The 17,247-nt window shown below is 38.7% G+C and overlaps 1 protein-coding gene across 1 annotated transcript in view; it reads right to left on the reverse strand.

The window, feature by feature from the left end:
- The window catches only part of NOTCH2 (notch receptor 2), a 251,073-nt gene that overhangs the window by 33,394 nt on the left and 200,432 nt on the right, over positions 1-17,247 (reverse strand). Inside the window, 3 exon segments of the mRNA XM_042782172.1 lie at positions 4,367-4,480; positions 6,158-6,303; positions 11,618-11,810. Coding sequence (XP_042638106.1) covers positions 4,367-4,480; positions 6,158-6,303; positions 11,618-11,810 — 453 coding nt within the window.

Below are 17,247 nucleotides of genomic sequence, written 5' to 3' on the forward strand. Positions count from 1 at the left end.
AATACTAATATTAGAGATACCAGATACATGATTTGTATGAGCAAAATCAGCACTGAGAAGAGGCAGCTGCCTCACGGAGGCCTTCTTTTTTATGTATTGTAACGGGCAAAGCTGTGGCAAAAGATCTCTACAGTTTTAAAAAACTTTGATGATTAAGGCTCATCTAACCCAATCCATGGTCTTTTCAATTTCTGATATGCATAAAAAGTTGGGTAGTGAAAAAAGGAGGACTGAAGAACTGATGCATTTGAATTGTGGCACTGGCAAAGAATATTGAATATACCATGGAATGTCAAAAGAATAAAAAATGAGTCTCAGAAGAAACACAGCTAGAATGTTCCTCAGAGGTGAGAACAGCAAGACATCGGCTCACTTACTTTGGATACAGCATCAGGAAAGGCCAATCGTTAGAAAAGAACATCTTGTATGATAAAAGCAGAAGGTAAGGAAAAATGAAGATTCTCAATGAGATGAATTGATACAACAGCCAAAACAATGGACTCAAACATACCAACAATCATGAAGATGGCCCAAGACTGGGTCATGTTTCATTCTGTCATACATAAGGTCACCACAAATTGGAGTCGACTCAATGGCAACTAACCACCACCATAACAAAGTGTTTAAGAAGCTTTCCAATCTGAGCATTCTCTAATAATTTGAGTCTTGGCTCTGACATTACTAACTACGTGACCTCAGAGAATTTATTTATCCGCTCTGAAGCATCTTCCTAAGTAAAATAGGAATTAAAATAGAACACAACTCACAGAGGCTTTTTGAGGGTTAAATGAAAAAAAAAAAAAAAATTCATACAAAGTCTTTATCCTTGGCATTGAATCTGGCAAGTAGAATGAGTACTCAGTAGCTGTTAGGCAATCATCTTCACTGTTATTATTAGTGTCCAAGGATTTGGACACCTGCATCAGTCAGGTTTCTATACCTCCACACTTAGGATTAGGCCACTCAAAAGCTCAGCCACAGAACCCGTTTTCATACAAGCAAGGAAGAAGTAACATTTATTCATTAAACACTTACTAACCATACTTCTATGTGTTAGAAACGTTATGAAGTTCCTTTGGTGGCAATAACTTTTTGAGGGAGATATCATGTATCCCATTTTAAAGAAGTAAATCAATATGCCCAAGGTCATACAGCTAACTAACATCACAGCTTGGATTCAAATCCAGGTGGTTTTTTTTTTTTGAGGTTTGATCATTTTATTATCATAACCATAAAATTCAAATTTGATAGATGCTTTTTTTTTTTTTCCAGGTTTCTTTGACTCCAGAGTCCACACATTCTCTTCACCTGATGGTGGTTTCCTATCTGTGACCCAAGAGCCTTAGGCTTCTACAGTGGTACAACTGAGGCAATGGGAAGCCAAATCTTGGTGTAGCCCTTACTTTAACCAAAGAAACTCAGCTATTATCTGTTTTATTTATTACATTTCTAGTGAGATTCTGTTTGAAAAAAGGGATCTGCTACTAACAAAAGCTAGCAGTTTGAAACCCACGTACAAACAACCTTGTGAATGCTGAGTGATCTATCATCAAACTATTTTTTAAAATTAATTTTTGTTCAACTCATTCCTCACTTTAATACCTTTTGTTTCTTTCCAAATTTGAGCATTATAATATAAACCATGCTAAAAACAAAAAATGTTGAAAAACTTTGCACTCATTGTTGATGATTGCCTTAAGAAAATTTTCTAAAAGTGATAGTTAGAGCCAAGATTAGTACATTTAAAGGTCTTTTTAAAAACTTCATGTTAACCTGTCCTCCAATGTAACATTTACAGTTTCACAATTATGAACAAAAATGTCACTTCTTGAAATGGAGTTTTTTAATCTATATTAAAAATACTACCTTAAAAAGTTAGAACTGGTTTTTGACTTTCTGATGAATTGGATCTTTTCTTTTTCTGTGCAGCTTAGAGGAGTAGAAAAAGTAGGGGATTTTGGCTCAGAAGACCTGAGCTGAAGTCCAGATGCCAACAATTACTAGCCACCTAACATAACTGGACAAGCTTCTAGGCACCTGTGAACCTGAGTGTCCCACCTGTAAAATGGGACAACCATTTCCTTCCACAGTGGTTATGATAATGAAATGCTAGTGAATGTGAAACATTTTGGAAACTATAAATCAGCTAGTAAAGGCCAGCCACTTAAGATTGACTTATCTCCGCCCCCACTTTTTAAAATATTCAAATTCACCTCAGCACGGCTAATAAAATAAACTTTTCAAATAAACTGCCTCAAGAAACAAATGTACATACAAAAATTTGCTCCTAGTAGACATGGTTCTTATCTTTTATTAATATCAAAATTATGTTATTATCAGAGTTACTGTGGTTTCATGCATCCAAAGTAACCAAAAGCCATGAACTTCATTTAAAAAAAAAGGAAATTCAGTATGCTAAAGATAAGCCTGTAGCAAAAAAAAGAAAAAAAAAAAAAAAAGAAAAATTCACAGGAAGTATGATTTTATTAAAAGGGAGCAGTTGCTTTTAAGGTCAAGTCACAACTAATTCAATTTTAAATATCAATCTAAAATTTTATATTCAGAAAGAAAAAATAAGTGACCATAATTTTTCACTAAACTCTCCAACCAGTTTTGCATGTGTTTGGTCAAAAAAAGTGCTTACAAAGGAAAAGCAACATTGCTTAGCTCTCTGCATGCTGGGCAAACTCAGTGCAGCTTGGAACCCTAAGCCACACTCAGCACTGAAATTTCAACCTGCCGGGACTTTCAGTCAGGTAGAATTGCTCAAAGTTCACACACAGTACATTATTTCAGTTGGGATCCTTCTCTAAAGACAACAGCCTGCATATACTCAAATGTGCTTACAGTATAGGAATAGTGTGATTGAAAAAAAAAATATACCTAAGCCACATTCAGGTAAGCTTTATGATGTAAATGAGCACGATGATACCTGCTTATACCTCTCCATAACCACCAATTCCTAATCTTTATTGTTGTAAATGAGATAATCTCACTACCAACAATTGTGATCAGCATTGTGACTATGGGATGGTACTATTTATACTATCTTGCTTTGGGGTGAAAGGAGCCCTGCTGGCACAGTGGTTAGTTAATCACTCAGCTGCTAACCAAAAGGTTGTCAGTTCGAATCCACCCAGTGGCTCCATGGGACAAAGACCTGGTGATCTTCTTCCATAATGATCACAGCCTAGGAAACCCTCTGAGGTAGTTCTACTCTGTCTCATCAGGTTACTAAGAGTTGGAATTGACTCAGTGGCACACAACAACAGCCTGGGGATAGGTAGGGACTGCCTATATCTGTGAGACTTTATGTACCATGCCGGCTAAATGCAGTTTCCCTACATCAACATTTCTTCTGAAGAGGGGCAAAGGTGAAAGGTAGCAAAAGTTGAATGTTGCATCCAAGCCGTTCAGGTAACAGAGTAATGCTGTTGTTCATTCTGCTACTCTAAACAGTTTACAGTCAGTATTACCAGCTACTGCACTGCTATGCTTAAGACTCCAGGCAAGTAATAACAGCCATGCTGCTGCTTACTACATGCTATGCTCTAGTGAAACATGGGAAAGCCACATATATGTTTCTGTTTTGTTCCTGATGGATGAAGAAAATGGAAGACAAAGAGGAAAACAAGCCATAGAATTACAACCAATCATAAAATGGCAATAAAGCAAGGAAAAACAAAGAAATGTCTCATGCACACTCTAAAAATAGCACCTGAAACAAAGAACACTTGATGTGAAATGAAGTCACAACTCTGTCTTGTGTGTGTGTAAAAGTAATCCAAGGGGCAATACCTCTCTGGTTACGGTACTGAATATGAAGTACAGAATAGAAGTTAAAAGAGACACTTAGGGGCAAATCCTAGATTTACTACTTACCTATGTGACATTAAGCAAGTAATCACTCTTTGCCTCAGTTTCCTCATGTATAAAATGTTGACTGATGTGAGCACTAGACTGAATAATCCAATGTATGTAAAGTGTCTGGCACCTAGTAAATTATCAATATATGGTAGTTGTTTTACTACTGAAACTAAGGAACTAATAAGATTAAGAGTGTAGGTCATGGATACATTCAAATGATAGATTAAACCATCAGCTATGTATCATGTTAAAAATTTAAAACCATTTTAAATCCTCAAGTACAAAGAAGACAAGTGGGTTATGCCACCGCTTGCATCATAGGAGGTTGCAATGTTTTCTCAAAGCTCAAGATCTAGTCAGTGAGGTCAAGAAGGGCAACCAGGGAGTGAGTCCTTGGAAGCTTATCATCGCCTCACTGACATGCAATAGTAAGACTCAGATACTCTGACTGAAGAGACAAGCATCTGCTTGGTCCCTGCTTGGCACCTGCAGGACCCACCTGTGTATGGGAGCACACAGTGGCAAGTGTAGCCACTTATGTCATCAGAGCAGGTTCCTTCGTTCAGACATGGATTTGAAGCACACTCATCAATATTCACCTGACAGTTATGGCCTGCAGATAGAAAAGGGGAAAAACAAAAACAGAGTGAAACTTTCTGTTAGTGTCTTCATTATTTCGATGATTAACCAATGCTCTTGATGGTAAAAATGAAACACTTCAGATAGTGCATTAATTTCTTCCGGCTACTAGGACACCTAAGTATTCTTTCAGTGACAAGTCCATGACCCACAGTCAGTCAGTAAATGACAGGGGTCCATCAGTCAAAAGGCTGACAGTATATTCACAGGCCTGAAAGTCTTATGCACCTGCAAATACAACTGCTTTCTCAAAAAAGGACAGAAAAGTTTATAAAAGGGAAAAAGCCTACTGCTTGGTCCAAAAATAAGCCCCTTTCAATGCAAAGTATGATGGAGTCCCTGGGTGGCACAAATGGTTTTAAGTGCTCAGCTACTAACCAAAAGATTACTAGTTTGAACCTACCCAGTGGTGCCTGGCAATCTGCTTCTGAAAAATCACAGCCATCAAAACTCTATGGAGCATACATAGGGTTGCCGTGAGTTGGGATCAACTGCACAGCAATGGGCACATATACAAAGTATCTGGTCAGGACAAGGAATGACTTTTCCAAATATATTAATCAAAGCCTCTGATTTATGCCCACACCTTTATATGCAAGTTTCTATTACTTATATGGTACTTCCTGAAATCACAAAACTGTTTTTTTTTTTTTTTTTACAGATCCAAGGCAAGAAATCTACTCCCACAACAAAAAGGAGAGAAGTACAGAAGGATTGGTGGGGATAGAGCAGTACACAAATACTAGACGTCTTTACATCTTCAACAGGGCCAGCATAGAGCCTTACAACACAGAAGTACAGTATTTTCTCTAGAGAAAATGAAGCCTAGGAGGCCTGTGGTCAACTTGTTCTCTGCTGCCCAACAGCTGGGGGACTTTAGGTGGGGCATTTAGATTCTTACTTTGCTCATGTAAGTATAAATGAGATAAAGAGCTCTTTTAAACCTGTAAGTTTCTACGCAAATATAATGTAGTAACAGCAGAAAATTAATGACTGAAGTATGGGGTCAAAAAATTTTCAAGTCATCAAATTAAGTAGCTCTGAAATATACTGATGTATCACAGTTGCCTGGCATAGAAATTGTGAGTGGGGAAATAAATAAGTGAACACATGAATACAAAAATAAATTATTTACCTATAAATTTCTTTCTCCTGAGTTTCCAAAAGAAAATTAATGATAGAAACACAATAGTGACAACTCAAAAAATGATTTTACATAATTCTCTCTACATGTTTTTCTAGAAGACTACACGTGACTATGTATCTAAGACTATCTCAGTATGTAAGAAAGTTTGGTGAAAGGGCTCTGAACACATGGATTCTTCCATGTTATTATTGCTATACAATGTTAGTGAGTACAACATATTTATCATAGTTCCTTATTTCTCTTTTGAATTTTCATAGAACACACTTTCCAAGAAGCTTAGGATTAGAATACTTGACCAAAACTCTCTAAATTGAATCTTAGCTATCCATCTTAAATAGTGCTGTTTCAACAGCTCACCTCTCTGCTAGACTGAAGGTAGAACTCATATCTACTGATGTTTGCTCTATGAATGAATAGGCAAAAGGAAACAACAACAACAACAAAAAAAAAACAGCCAACAGGAAGGCAAAGAAGGGAGGTAGGAACATGCACTTTTGCTTTTACCTTTAAAGCCCTTCTTGCAAGTACACCTATAACCATTCACCAGATTGTCGCAAGTTCCTCCATTCTGGCATGGGTTAGAAAGGCACTCGTTTTTGTCCACTTCACAGTTGATGCCAACCCAACCTGCGTCACAGAGGCACTTGTATCTGAAAGAAGATAGAATTATTTACTGTTGGAGGTATGACTGTACCGGTTGAGTCACAGAGAAAAATATAGGACTTGGTGAAGAACTGAGAGGACAGAGGAGCCCATGGGTAAGTAATCTTATTTCTATTCTTCTATGCACCTCTACTTGGATCATCATTGCACATGATGTGAATTATGTGGGTCCATCTAGTATACTCAGTTAAACAACCACCTGGTACTTCCTTGACTCACCAAACACTAGAGAAATTAATGAATTATAATCAGCTTTCATATACAAAGAATGGCTCTGGTAGTATAGTCATTACAGCATTTGGCTGCTAACCAAAAGTCTGGCAGTTCAAACCCATTAGCCACTCTACAGAAGAAAGATGAGGCAGTCTGCTTTCATAAAGATTTACAGCCTTGGAAACCCAATGGACAGCTCTACTCTGTCCTATAGGGTTGCTATGAGTTGGAATGGCCTTGACAGCAATGTGTTGGTTTTTTTGTTTTATATCTGAAGGAAAGAACACAGATAAACTTGTATGGCTCCTTTACTTACATATAAAATTAAAGTAAAAGTAAACCTTAGAATCATTTGTTTCTAGTATAAAATAGACATCAAGGAAAGATGTCAGTACCAGGAACTCTAAGCTACTCTAAGGAGCTCCTGAGATGTCTGCCTTCCGAATCATGCTTTGTCCTGACCTAAAATCCTGGTTCAGGAAGCACTGGGGTACTGAGCAGCAAAAAGAACACAAATGAAGGTATTTGAAATATGTGTTTATCATTTTCAATTTGAACATCATCTGCACTTAGTATATGCTAACACAAGATGATAGCCTACCTGTCTAGAGATTTTTAAGAATAAGGTAGATGGTTTGGGATGCTTTAGAAATCAGCCACACTCTGATAGAAGAATACTGAGTTAATTAACTTTGGAAACAAATCTATTTTCTGTTTATCTCTAAATATACTCTTTATTCTTAAACCTGCTGGAAGTTCAGCAAATGGCAGTGCCCAGAGCTGAGTTCTGTGGCAAGCAGAGCAAGAATGTAAGACTACGTTACAGAACCTAAGGTCATAACCTGTGATTCAAGACACTTAACTGCCAAAGTATCACACAGTGCTATTGCTGCTGTTGGGTGCTGTCGAGTTGGTTCCAACTCATAGCAACCCTACGTATAACAGAACGAAAAACACCCCGGTCCTGCGCCATCCTCACAACTGTTGCTATATATAAGCCCACTGTTGTAGCCACTGTGTCATTCTGTCTCACTGAGGGCCTTCTTGTTCACTGACCCTCTACTTTACCACACATGATGCCTTTCCCTAGGACATCCTAACTTGCTCCCTCCTAATAACATGTTCAAAGTATCTAAGACAAAGTCTTGCCATCCTCACTTCAGGAGCATTCTGGCTGTACTTCTTCCAAGACAAATTGGTTCATTCTTCTGGCAGTTCACGGTACATTCAATATTCTCCACCAACACCCTAACTCAAATGCATCAATTCTTACTCAGGCTCCTTATTCATTGCCCAGCTTTTTTTTTTTTTTTTTAAGTTGTGATTTGGGTGAAAATTTACAGAGCAAAATCATTTTTTACATAGCAGTTGATACAGATTTTGTATCATGACACTGACTGCAATTCCCCACAATGTAACAGCTCTCTTCCTACTTCTTCCCTGTGTCCTTCCCTCCCATGTACTCCTGTCCCCTTGTGCAAACAATGCACTTCTGTTCTCCCATGACTGATCACTCCAAGGAATGTATCTACCTGATGTAAATGTTCACCCCATATGCCTGTCTACTGTTTGACAGGAAGCCACAAGAGTGAGTTCAGTTCCAGACCTGAAGGGTAACTAGGGAACACAGTTTCAAGGGTCTCACCAGGCTTTATCAGACCAGCAGAACTTTTTTTTTTTAAAAAAATGATTTTGAGTTTTGTTCTGCATTGTTTTCTTACTCTATCCAGGATCTCCTGTACCAATCCCCCTCCAAATGGTTGGCATTGATAGCTGGGCACCATCTATCTAGTTCTGGTCTCATGGTCATCTAGACTGAGGATCACCTGGTCTACTAGTTTCTTAGACTAATTGTTTACATATTTCTTTGATTTTTTTCTTTGCTCTGGATGAGGAGAGACCCATTAATGCATCTAGTTGGCCACTTGTAAGCTTTTAAGACCCCAATCCCTACTCACCAAAGTAGGATCTAGAACAATGTTTTTATGTTATATGTTATGCCAATTGAGCTTGTCCCCTGTGACCATGGTCCTGAGCCCACAGGTCCAATTACCTGCTCCCTCAGTGTAGCTGGCTGTGGCCAAGAAGCCACCACAACCTTGTCCCTTGTCAGCTCTCCTATACACCTGGGCATTCTTACAGCACATACAAATATGCTTGTAGAAATAATGCCTGCCAACCCTATACATGGTCATTGGCATACTCCCCACTGCCCAGACAAACTTGATCATTCAGCCTGTCCACCCATCTACCCACCCATAGGTCAATGCTTGCCATCACTGACAACACAGTACTATACATGTACTGGGTTCATCTTTGTTGTCTGTACCTCTTTATGTCTTCCTCTTTCTCAATGTCACTATGTTGATCACTCACTTTTGGTATACTGCCCTTCCCTTCACCCAAATCAGTACTTGTCTCTACCTATCTAGCAGTGTTCCCGCCCTTCCCCTCCCATCCCTAGTAATCAACAAAGAAAGCTTCTGTCCATATATAAACCTTCCCTTGACTTTTCATAATAGTGTCCTTCTGTGATTGACTTATTTCACTCAGCATAATGTCCTCCAAGCTTATCCATGTTATGTGGTGTTTCACAGATTCTACATTATTCTTTAGTGTTGCACAGTATTCCATTGTGTGTATGTACCATAGTTTGGTTATCCATTCTTCTGTTGATGGGCACTTAGGTTGTCATTGTCCAGCTTTTGCATGCATATGAGGTGATTAAAAATACCATGGTTTGGGACAGACACACCTTAATTCTCAGTGACATCTTTGCTTTTGAACACTTTAAAGATGTCTTTTGCCAGATTTGCCGAATGCAATACATTTGATTTCTTGACTGCTTCTTCTATGGGTGTTGGTCGTGGATCCAAGTAAAATGAAATCCTTGACAACTTCAATCTTTTCTCTGTTTATCATGATGCTGCTTATTGGTTCAGCTGTGAGGATTTTTGCTTTATGTTTACATGTAATCCATACTGAAGGCTGTACTCTTTGATCTTCATCAGTAAGTGCTTCAAGTCCTCTTTACTTTCAGCAAGAAAGGTTATGTCATCCGCATACTATAGGCTGTTAATGAGTCTTCTTCCAATCCTAATGCTGTGTTCTTCTTCACATAGTCTAGTTTCTTGGATTATTTACTCAGCATACAAATTGAATAAGCATGGTAAAAGGACACAGTCTTGGCACACATCTTTCCTGATTTTAAACCATGCAGTATCCCCTTGTTCTGTTCCAATGGCTGCCTCTTGGTTCCACGAGCACAATTAAGTGTTCTGGAATTCTCATTCTTCCTAATGTTGTCCAAAATTTCTCATGACCTTTGCATAGGCAATAAAACACTGGTAGACAACTTTCTGGTATTCTCTGCTTTCAGTCAAGATCCATTTGACATTAGCACCGATATCCCTTGTTCTATGTCCTCTTTTGAATCTGGCATGAATTTTGTTAGTTCCTTGCAGATGTACTGCTACAACTGTTTCTGAATTATCTTCAGAAAAATTTTACGTGCATGTGATTTTAATATTGTTTTATAATTTCTGCTTTCTTTTGCAACACCTTTCTTTAGAATGTGCAGAGATATGTCAGCTGGCCAGGTAGCTGTCTTCCAACTTTCTTGGCATTACAGACAAGTGAGAGCTTCCAGCATTGCACCCATCTATTGAAACATATTAGTGGGTATTCCATCAATTTCTGGCACCTTGTTTTTCACCAGTGCCTTCAGTGCAGTTTGGACTTCTTTGTTCAATAGCATTGGTTTTTGATCAGAGGCAACCTCCTGAAATTGTTGAACATCCACCAGTTCTTTTTGGGACAGTGACACTGTGTATTCCTTCCATCTTCCTTTAATGCTTCCTACATCAATCAATATTTTGCCCATAGAATCCTTCAATATTGCAATTTGGACCTTGAACTTTTTCTTCAATTATTTCAGCTTGAGAAATGACGAGAATATTCTTCCCTTTTGGTTTTCTAAATCCAAGTCTTTGTACATTTTATTATAATACTTTACTCTGTCTTCTTGAGCTGCCCTTTGAAAACTTCTGTTCAGCTTAGTTAATCATTTCTTCCATCCACTGTAGCTACAGTACTTTCAAGAGCAAGTTTCAGAGTCTCTTCTGACATTCATTTTGGTATTTTCTTTCTTTCCTGTATTTTTTAACAGCATTTTGCTTTCTTCACGTATGACGTCCTCAATGTCATCCTACAACTCATCTGGTCTTTGGTCATTAGTATTTAATGCATCAAATTATTCTTGAGATGGCCTCTACTTTGGCTCTTGTAGACTTATTTTAATTTTCTTCACCTTCACCCTGAATTTGCGTATGAACAGTTGATGGTCTGTTCTGTAGTTGCCCCAGCCTTGTCATGATTGATGAAATAGAGCTTTTGAGGGGCAATCTACAAATATTTTATCAGGGATATGTCTAAAATAAGCTGACACTGCTTATTTACTTCAATTTATTTACTTATGCTTACTTCAGCAGCAAGGAGCTCTGGTAGCGTAGTGCCTAAGGCACTTGACTGCTAACCACAGGGCTGGTGGTTCAAACCCACCAGTCACTCCTCGGAAGGAAGATGGGGCAATCTATTTCTGAAGTGATACTGCCTCGGAAACTGAAGGAGGGGCTCCTATGAGTCGGGTCCAACTCAACGGCACATAACAACAACACTTCAGCAGCACATACTGGTACTGCACTAGAACTGAATTGAGCTATTTTTAAGCAGATGGAAAGAATAAGAGACTACGATTCCTCACAACTTAATCCTGTAATAAGTATGAAAAACACAATTGTCAAAGATCGTAAAATAACCCTGAACTCCTCCCAGGAAGTCTTCACTGCCTACCTGGGTAAGGAAGACATTCCCCCTTATTTTCTACATAGGTTCTTAGTTGCAGCAAGTAGACGGCCAACTTCCATGGGTGAAGTTGTGATTTTGAAGGCCTTGATACAGACTACCAAAATCTTTGGCCAAGCCACAGCTCAAGTTTCTGACTGATTTCTACAGGTTATTTCCAGTAATAAAAATCAACTGGCTTGACAAAGGTCAGTAAGAAACCACTAACACATGGCAGTTACTCACCCGCTGAGGCCGCCAGTGCAGTTTCCGTGGACGCAGGGATTGCTCAGGCACTCATTCACCTGAGAATAGCAGCTGGGGTGATGGGGTCCCTCGGGGCATATACAGCGAAAACTGTTCACATCGTTGATACATGTGGCACCTTTCCGACAGGGATTGGAGGCACATTCATCAATGTCAATGTTACATCTCTGCCCTGGAGAGAGGGGGACACTTGAGTCAAATCCAAAATGCTCAGGGAAGAGACACGGAACTATGAGACATACTCTGTTGACATTCTTCATCTGCACAGACTGTAAGATACCTACCTGGGTCACCAAATGCCAAGATTTAAGGAATGAGATACTCAATAGCACTTAGCTCCTGGCAAGGAAAGGAGCAAACATCATTTTCTTTTGATAATGAAGGAAAGTTAATGAATGATGTAACAGTGTTGCAGCATTTTGACAAGTACTTCTTTCTTCACTTCACCTTAGAAGCAGGGAAACTTTATAAGGTTTCAAAGGGAGAACAGCAAATATTATCACAGATAACTTCTCCTTTTCATGCTATTCTGAGAACTCTCAGAGAAACCTTTCTTACCATGGCTTTCTGCTGGTTTATCACTAATTTATTTTTCAGTTACTCAATCTCTTATATTTTTATAAATTATAAATCTCAATTAACTGGAATGCTTAGAGACTGAACTATTAATTTACTTATTGAACTGGTTAAACAGAAAAGCTACTAGTTTTCATTCTTAAGAGGTGGAGTAATCCATTTTCTGTATTTAATCCATAAATGGAGTACACCAAGCATACTTTTATTGTCCTCTGATGATTCAGATGACAATTCAGAGTTTCTCAGTCTACATTAGTAATTCTCAAACTTCAACATGCAAAGAAGTTCACTTGTTTTAAATGGAGATTCTTAGTCCTATTACCATAGATTGTTACCCACATTTTAAAAAATGCAAGTGGCTCAAAGTCCACATTTTGAGAAACTCTATAAAGTCATCACTTCTCATCATATAGCACTGTAGATGCTGAGAGTATAGGAAATTGAGATGAGTATGTTCTAAGACACACCTAAAAAGTATACTTTTGAAAAGATGTGTATATGAGCTTGATTAACTTCAAGCTGGTTAAAGTACAATGTGCTGCTTATGTAAGAATTTTTCTTTGCTAGGTTCTGAATATTGAAACTTAACTGTATAGTCCCAGACCATATAAAATTTTTAAATTACCCATAATTCTGTAAATGAATGGCAACAAGCATCTGCTATGAAGAAATTAACAAATTTCAAAGAATACAATGTTCTGATTTAGATAAAAACATGTATTTTTACTTAAAGAGCAACCTTGTGTTTAGAACAGGAAATTTCAAATGAATAGATACATACTCCCTTAAAGTATGGGTATTAACATTTTTTACCCTTCACTGCTCTAGAAACCATTATTGGTGGTTCTTGTGGTAAAGACCCATAATCTGCTAGTGGTTGCTGCTTTCAAAGGTGTTTTATTAAGTTATTTAAAAATCCTATTTTGTTGGTCTCCACCTCTGATATTTTGAGATGTTTGCCACTGGCCCAAGAGAGGAACCACAGCTCTTGGACTACAAAGCTATCCTCAATATGCAATCCAGTGGAGGACGAGAGGAAAAAGCCACCTTTGTTTTCAGTCCTTTTTTGAAAGCATCTTCTCAGCAGCACTCCTCTCAAGTTTTCTTTACTTGTTTTTAAAATCCTTTCAAAAAAATTTTCAAGTCATCTTTATCAGAGAACATTTATTAAATGCCTCTTTGTGCAATCTTCTGTTTGGAGTGATAGTGTCTTGATTCTCTAATGCTGCTTAACATAAATACCCCAAGTGGGTGGCTTTAACAAACAGCAATCTATTCTGTCACAGTTTAAGAGGCTAGAAATATGAGTTCAGGGTGTCCACTCCAGGGGAAGGCTTTTCTGTCGGCTCTGGAGGAAGGCCTCTGTCTCTTTTCAGCTCTGCTCTTCAGTCCCTTGGTGATCTTTGTGTGGCCTGGCATCTATCTTCCCCCATCTCTGTTTCTTTACTCTGTTTTTTTATATCTCAAAAGAGACTGATTTAAGACACACTCAACATTAATACTACCTCATTAATATGACAAAGAAAATCCATTCCCAAATGGGGTTATTACCACAGGTATTCACTGCTATCGAATTGATTCTGACTCATAGTGACCCTCATTGGGTTTTAGAGGTGATAAATCTTCGTAGAAGTAGATTGCCCCATCTTCTTTCCATGGAGCAGCTAATGCGTTTGAACAGCTAACCTCCTGGTTAGCAGTCAAATGCCTTAGGTACTGCATCACCAGAGCTGCTTAACTATAGGTACGGGGGTTAGAATTTACAACACATATTCTGAGGGATATAAATTCAATCTATAATGAATAGTTACTTCCCTAGCAAGGTCCTACCCTTAAGGAGTTTCCATCCAGTATCAGAAACATCCAGTACAAGGCTATAGACACTTTGTTGGCCTCAGTAACTATTAAAATGAGAAGTTGAACCAATGTTCTTGCATAATCTATAAGCTGGTTTTTAATGAATGAAAGCAAAGTATAGTCCAGCCTCTACAGTCTGTAATTGAATGTCAAAAGTCCCATATTTGAGTTGTTATTTAATGAATTAATTCAGCAACATTTAATGCATGTTTCCTCTGTGCTAGACACTGTTTTTATACACTAGGTAAAATGATGATTAAGGGAGGTCCCTGCCTTCTAGAAGTCACAGTCCTAGTTATGTGGCTGCCAACCTGAAATCATGTACATATCAACCTCTGTCTCTCAGTTTCCTTATTTGTTACGTGAGGATAATATGATTAAGCACTCAGCTACTAACTGAAAGGTCTGTGGTTTGAATGCACCAGCCACTCCGTGGCACAAAAACCTGGTGATCTGCTCCCATAAAAATTATAGCCGTGGCAACTCTATGGGGCAGTTCTACTCTGACCTATAGGGTCACTAAGAATCGTAATCAACTCAATGACAACAACTACAATAATACCACCTATGTTTTGGACTGATGAAAATTCAGCAACATAATGGGTAACACAGTGCTTTGTAAAACTGAAAAGCTGTTTCTAGAAGCAGCGTATGATTTTTAATCAACCAATGTAAAGTGGTCCTGAGTGAACAGGGAATTTAGATTAAAAAACAACCCCCAAAATTCCTTCAAATTCCAAGTTGTTACTAAAATGGTACAAAACAAACAAACAAAAAACTATTAAAGTAAAATTTAAAAAGGGAAAGAATAAAATGCCACATTTACTGCTCATAAGTATATATACCTCAGGCATATGATATTTTCAGCAGCTGATAAAAAATTAAAAAATAAAAGCACTCTCAGATATAGAAAACAGTACAGTTCCAAGAACAGGGTACCACCCAGTAACCAAAACATTCCATTTCTTGGTTATGCAGTTTCATGCTACACCTTAAGTTTATTTTAGAATATTTTTAGCTGTGTCCTCCCTTCTTGACCTTCCTTGTTTGCTAAATGTTAAAAAAAGACAGAGTATGTCTCACTGGCATTTCCAAAAAAAATAAGTCCAGTTGAAGGCTTACATAAATCCAAAAAAAAAACAAAAAACAAAAAAACCACAGCAGGCACTACTTAGGCTCTACAGTGTGGCAGTCCTGAGTAGTACTTGGAGTCAAACCCCATGGGCTGGATTCCTGGCTGAAGTGCACTGGTAACTTTACTTCACTTTGCTAAGCTTTTCCTATCTCAGCAACACCATAGTGATGTTAATGGCAGTGACAATTAAATGAGATGAGGTGCTTAACTGCTACTTGTAAGGTTAGCCTCACATGCATGCAAACACCAGACAATGAATAAGGAAGACTACAGAAGAACTGATGTATCTGAATCGTGGTGTTGTTGAAGAATACTGAATATACCACTGCCAGAAGAACAAACAAATCTGTCTTGGAAGAAATACAGCCAGAATGCTCCTTGTTGTTACGTGCCATCAAGTCAGCTCTGACTCACAGCGACCCCTCCTTGGGTTTCTGAGGCAGTATCACTACAGAAGTAGATTGCCCAACCTTCCTTCCGAGGAGTGGCCTGTGGGTTTGAACCACCAGCCTTCTGGTTAGTAGTCAAGTGCCTTAGGCACTATGCTACTAGAGCTCCCAGAATGCTCCTTAGGAAGCGTAGTCAGACTTTGTCTCTTGTACTTTGGTCATGTTATCAGGAGGGACCTGTCCCTGGAGAAGGATATCATGCTTGGTAAAGCAGAGGGGCAGTGAAAAAGGGGAAGATCCTCAATGAGATGGATTAACACAGTAGCTGCAACAACGGGCTCAAGTACGGCAATGATTGTGAGGACGGAATAGGACCAGGTACAGGACCTATGTTATACACACGGTCTCTATGAGTCAGAGCTGATTCAATAGCACCTAGCAATAGGCACTTAAATTAGTGCTGACTTAAAAATGAGACCATAATAAAAATAAAAATGTTAGCTATTATCTTCTTCTTACGCATTCAATAATGCTACACCTATCATTTTATTTAGCAGGAATTTTGGTGCACTCAGTTAACTGTCACTTAATCTTGGAGTAACGAGTTTCAAGATACAAAAGTCTATCTTGTGACCACAGCAGCACTGGGTACTAGGCATGAAGGCTTTCATCATACCTGGTTTGTGAGTGAACCACTGAACAGGGATTGCTGTGACCCAATATAGGCCACAAACATTCTTCTCTAGTGGGCACAATCATGTCAAGCAGGAGAACACGAGTGACTGTGGCATACAGAAGAAAGTAAGTCCTCAATAAGCAAATGGCAGACATTCACTTTAGTTGGCTCTAGATGACTTCTGACAGTTTCAAAAGCTCAGAAGGAAGTTTCTCATATAGGTTGAAAATGACCATATGGTAATTATTAAATGGCAACGTCATTGTGTTAGTGCCTGCCTGCGTGTGGCACTGTGGCACTGTACAAAAAGAACAGGACAGTGTATGCCATCCAATGGTGCTATTAACAAACTCAGGTTTCCTCTCTAGTCTCTAGTACTTTTTGATCAGGAGGGTAAAAGATAATTGTAATACTATCGATAACACAAGTGAGAAGAGAGATGTGTGTGAGTGGCTGTGTGCTCGAGTGAGTGAGTGAGTGTGTGTGTGTGTGTGTGTGCACGCGCTTTGTTGTCAGATGCTGTCAAGCTGTCTCTGACTCATAGAGACCCTGTGTACAGCGGAACAAAACACTGCCTGGTCCTGTTCCAGCCCCATGATCTTTGCTATACTTGAGCCCATTGTTGTAGCCACTGTGTCAATCCATCTTGTTGAGAGCCTTCCCCTTTTTTGTTGACCCTCCATTTTACCAAGCATGATATTCTTCTCCAGGGAATGGTCCCTTCTTACAACATGATCAAAGTAAGTAAGACAAAGTCTGGCCATTCTCACTTCCAAGGAGCATTCCAGCTGCACTTCTTCCATGACAGATCTGTTAGTTCTTTTAGCAGTATTGGTACTTTCAGCATTCTTCACCAGCACCACAACTCAAAAGCATCAACTCTTTTTTGGTCTTCCTTATTCATTGTCCTGGGAGCTCTGGTAGCATAGTGCCTAAAGCACTCGACTGCTAACCAGAAGGCTGGCAGTTCAAATCC

This window comes from Orycteropus afer, unplaced genomic scaffold (assembly GCF_000298275.1).
Source record: "Orycteropus afer afer isolate SDZICR_OR568_19922 unplaced genomic scaffold, OryAfe1.0 scaffold00010, whole genome shotgun sequence".
Taxonomy (NCBI): domain Eukaryota; kingdom Metazoa; phylum Chordata; class Mammalia; order Tubulidentata; family Orycteropodidae; genus Orycteropus; species Orycteropus afer.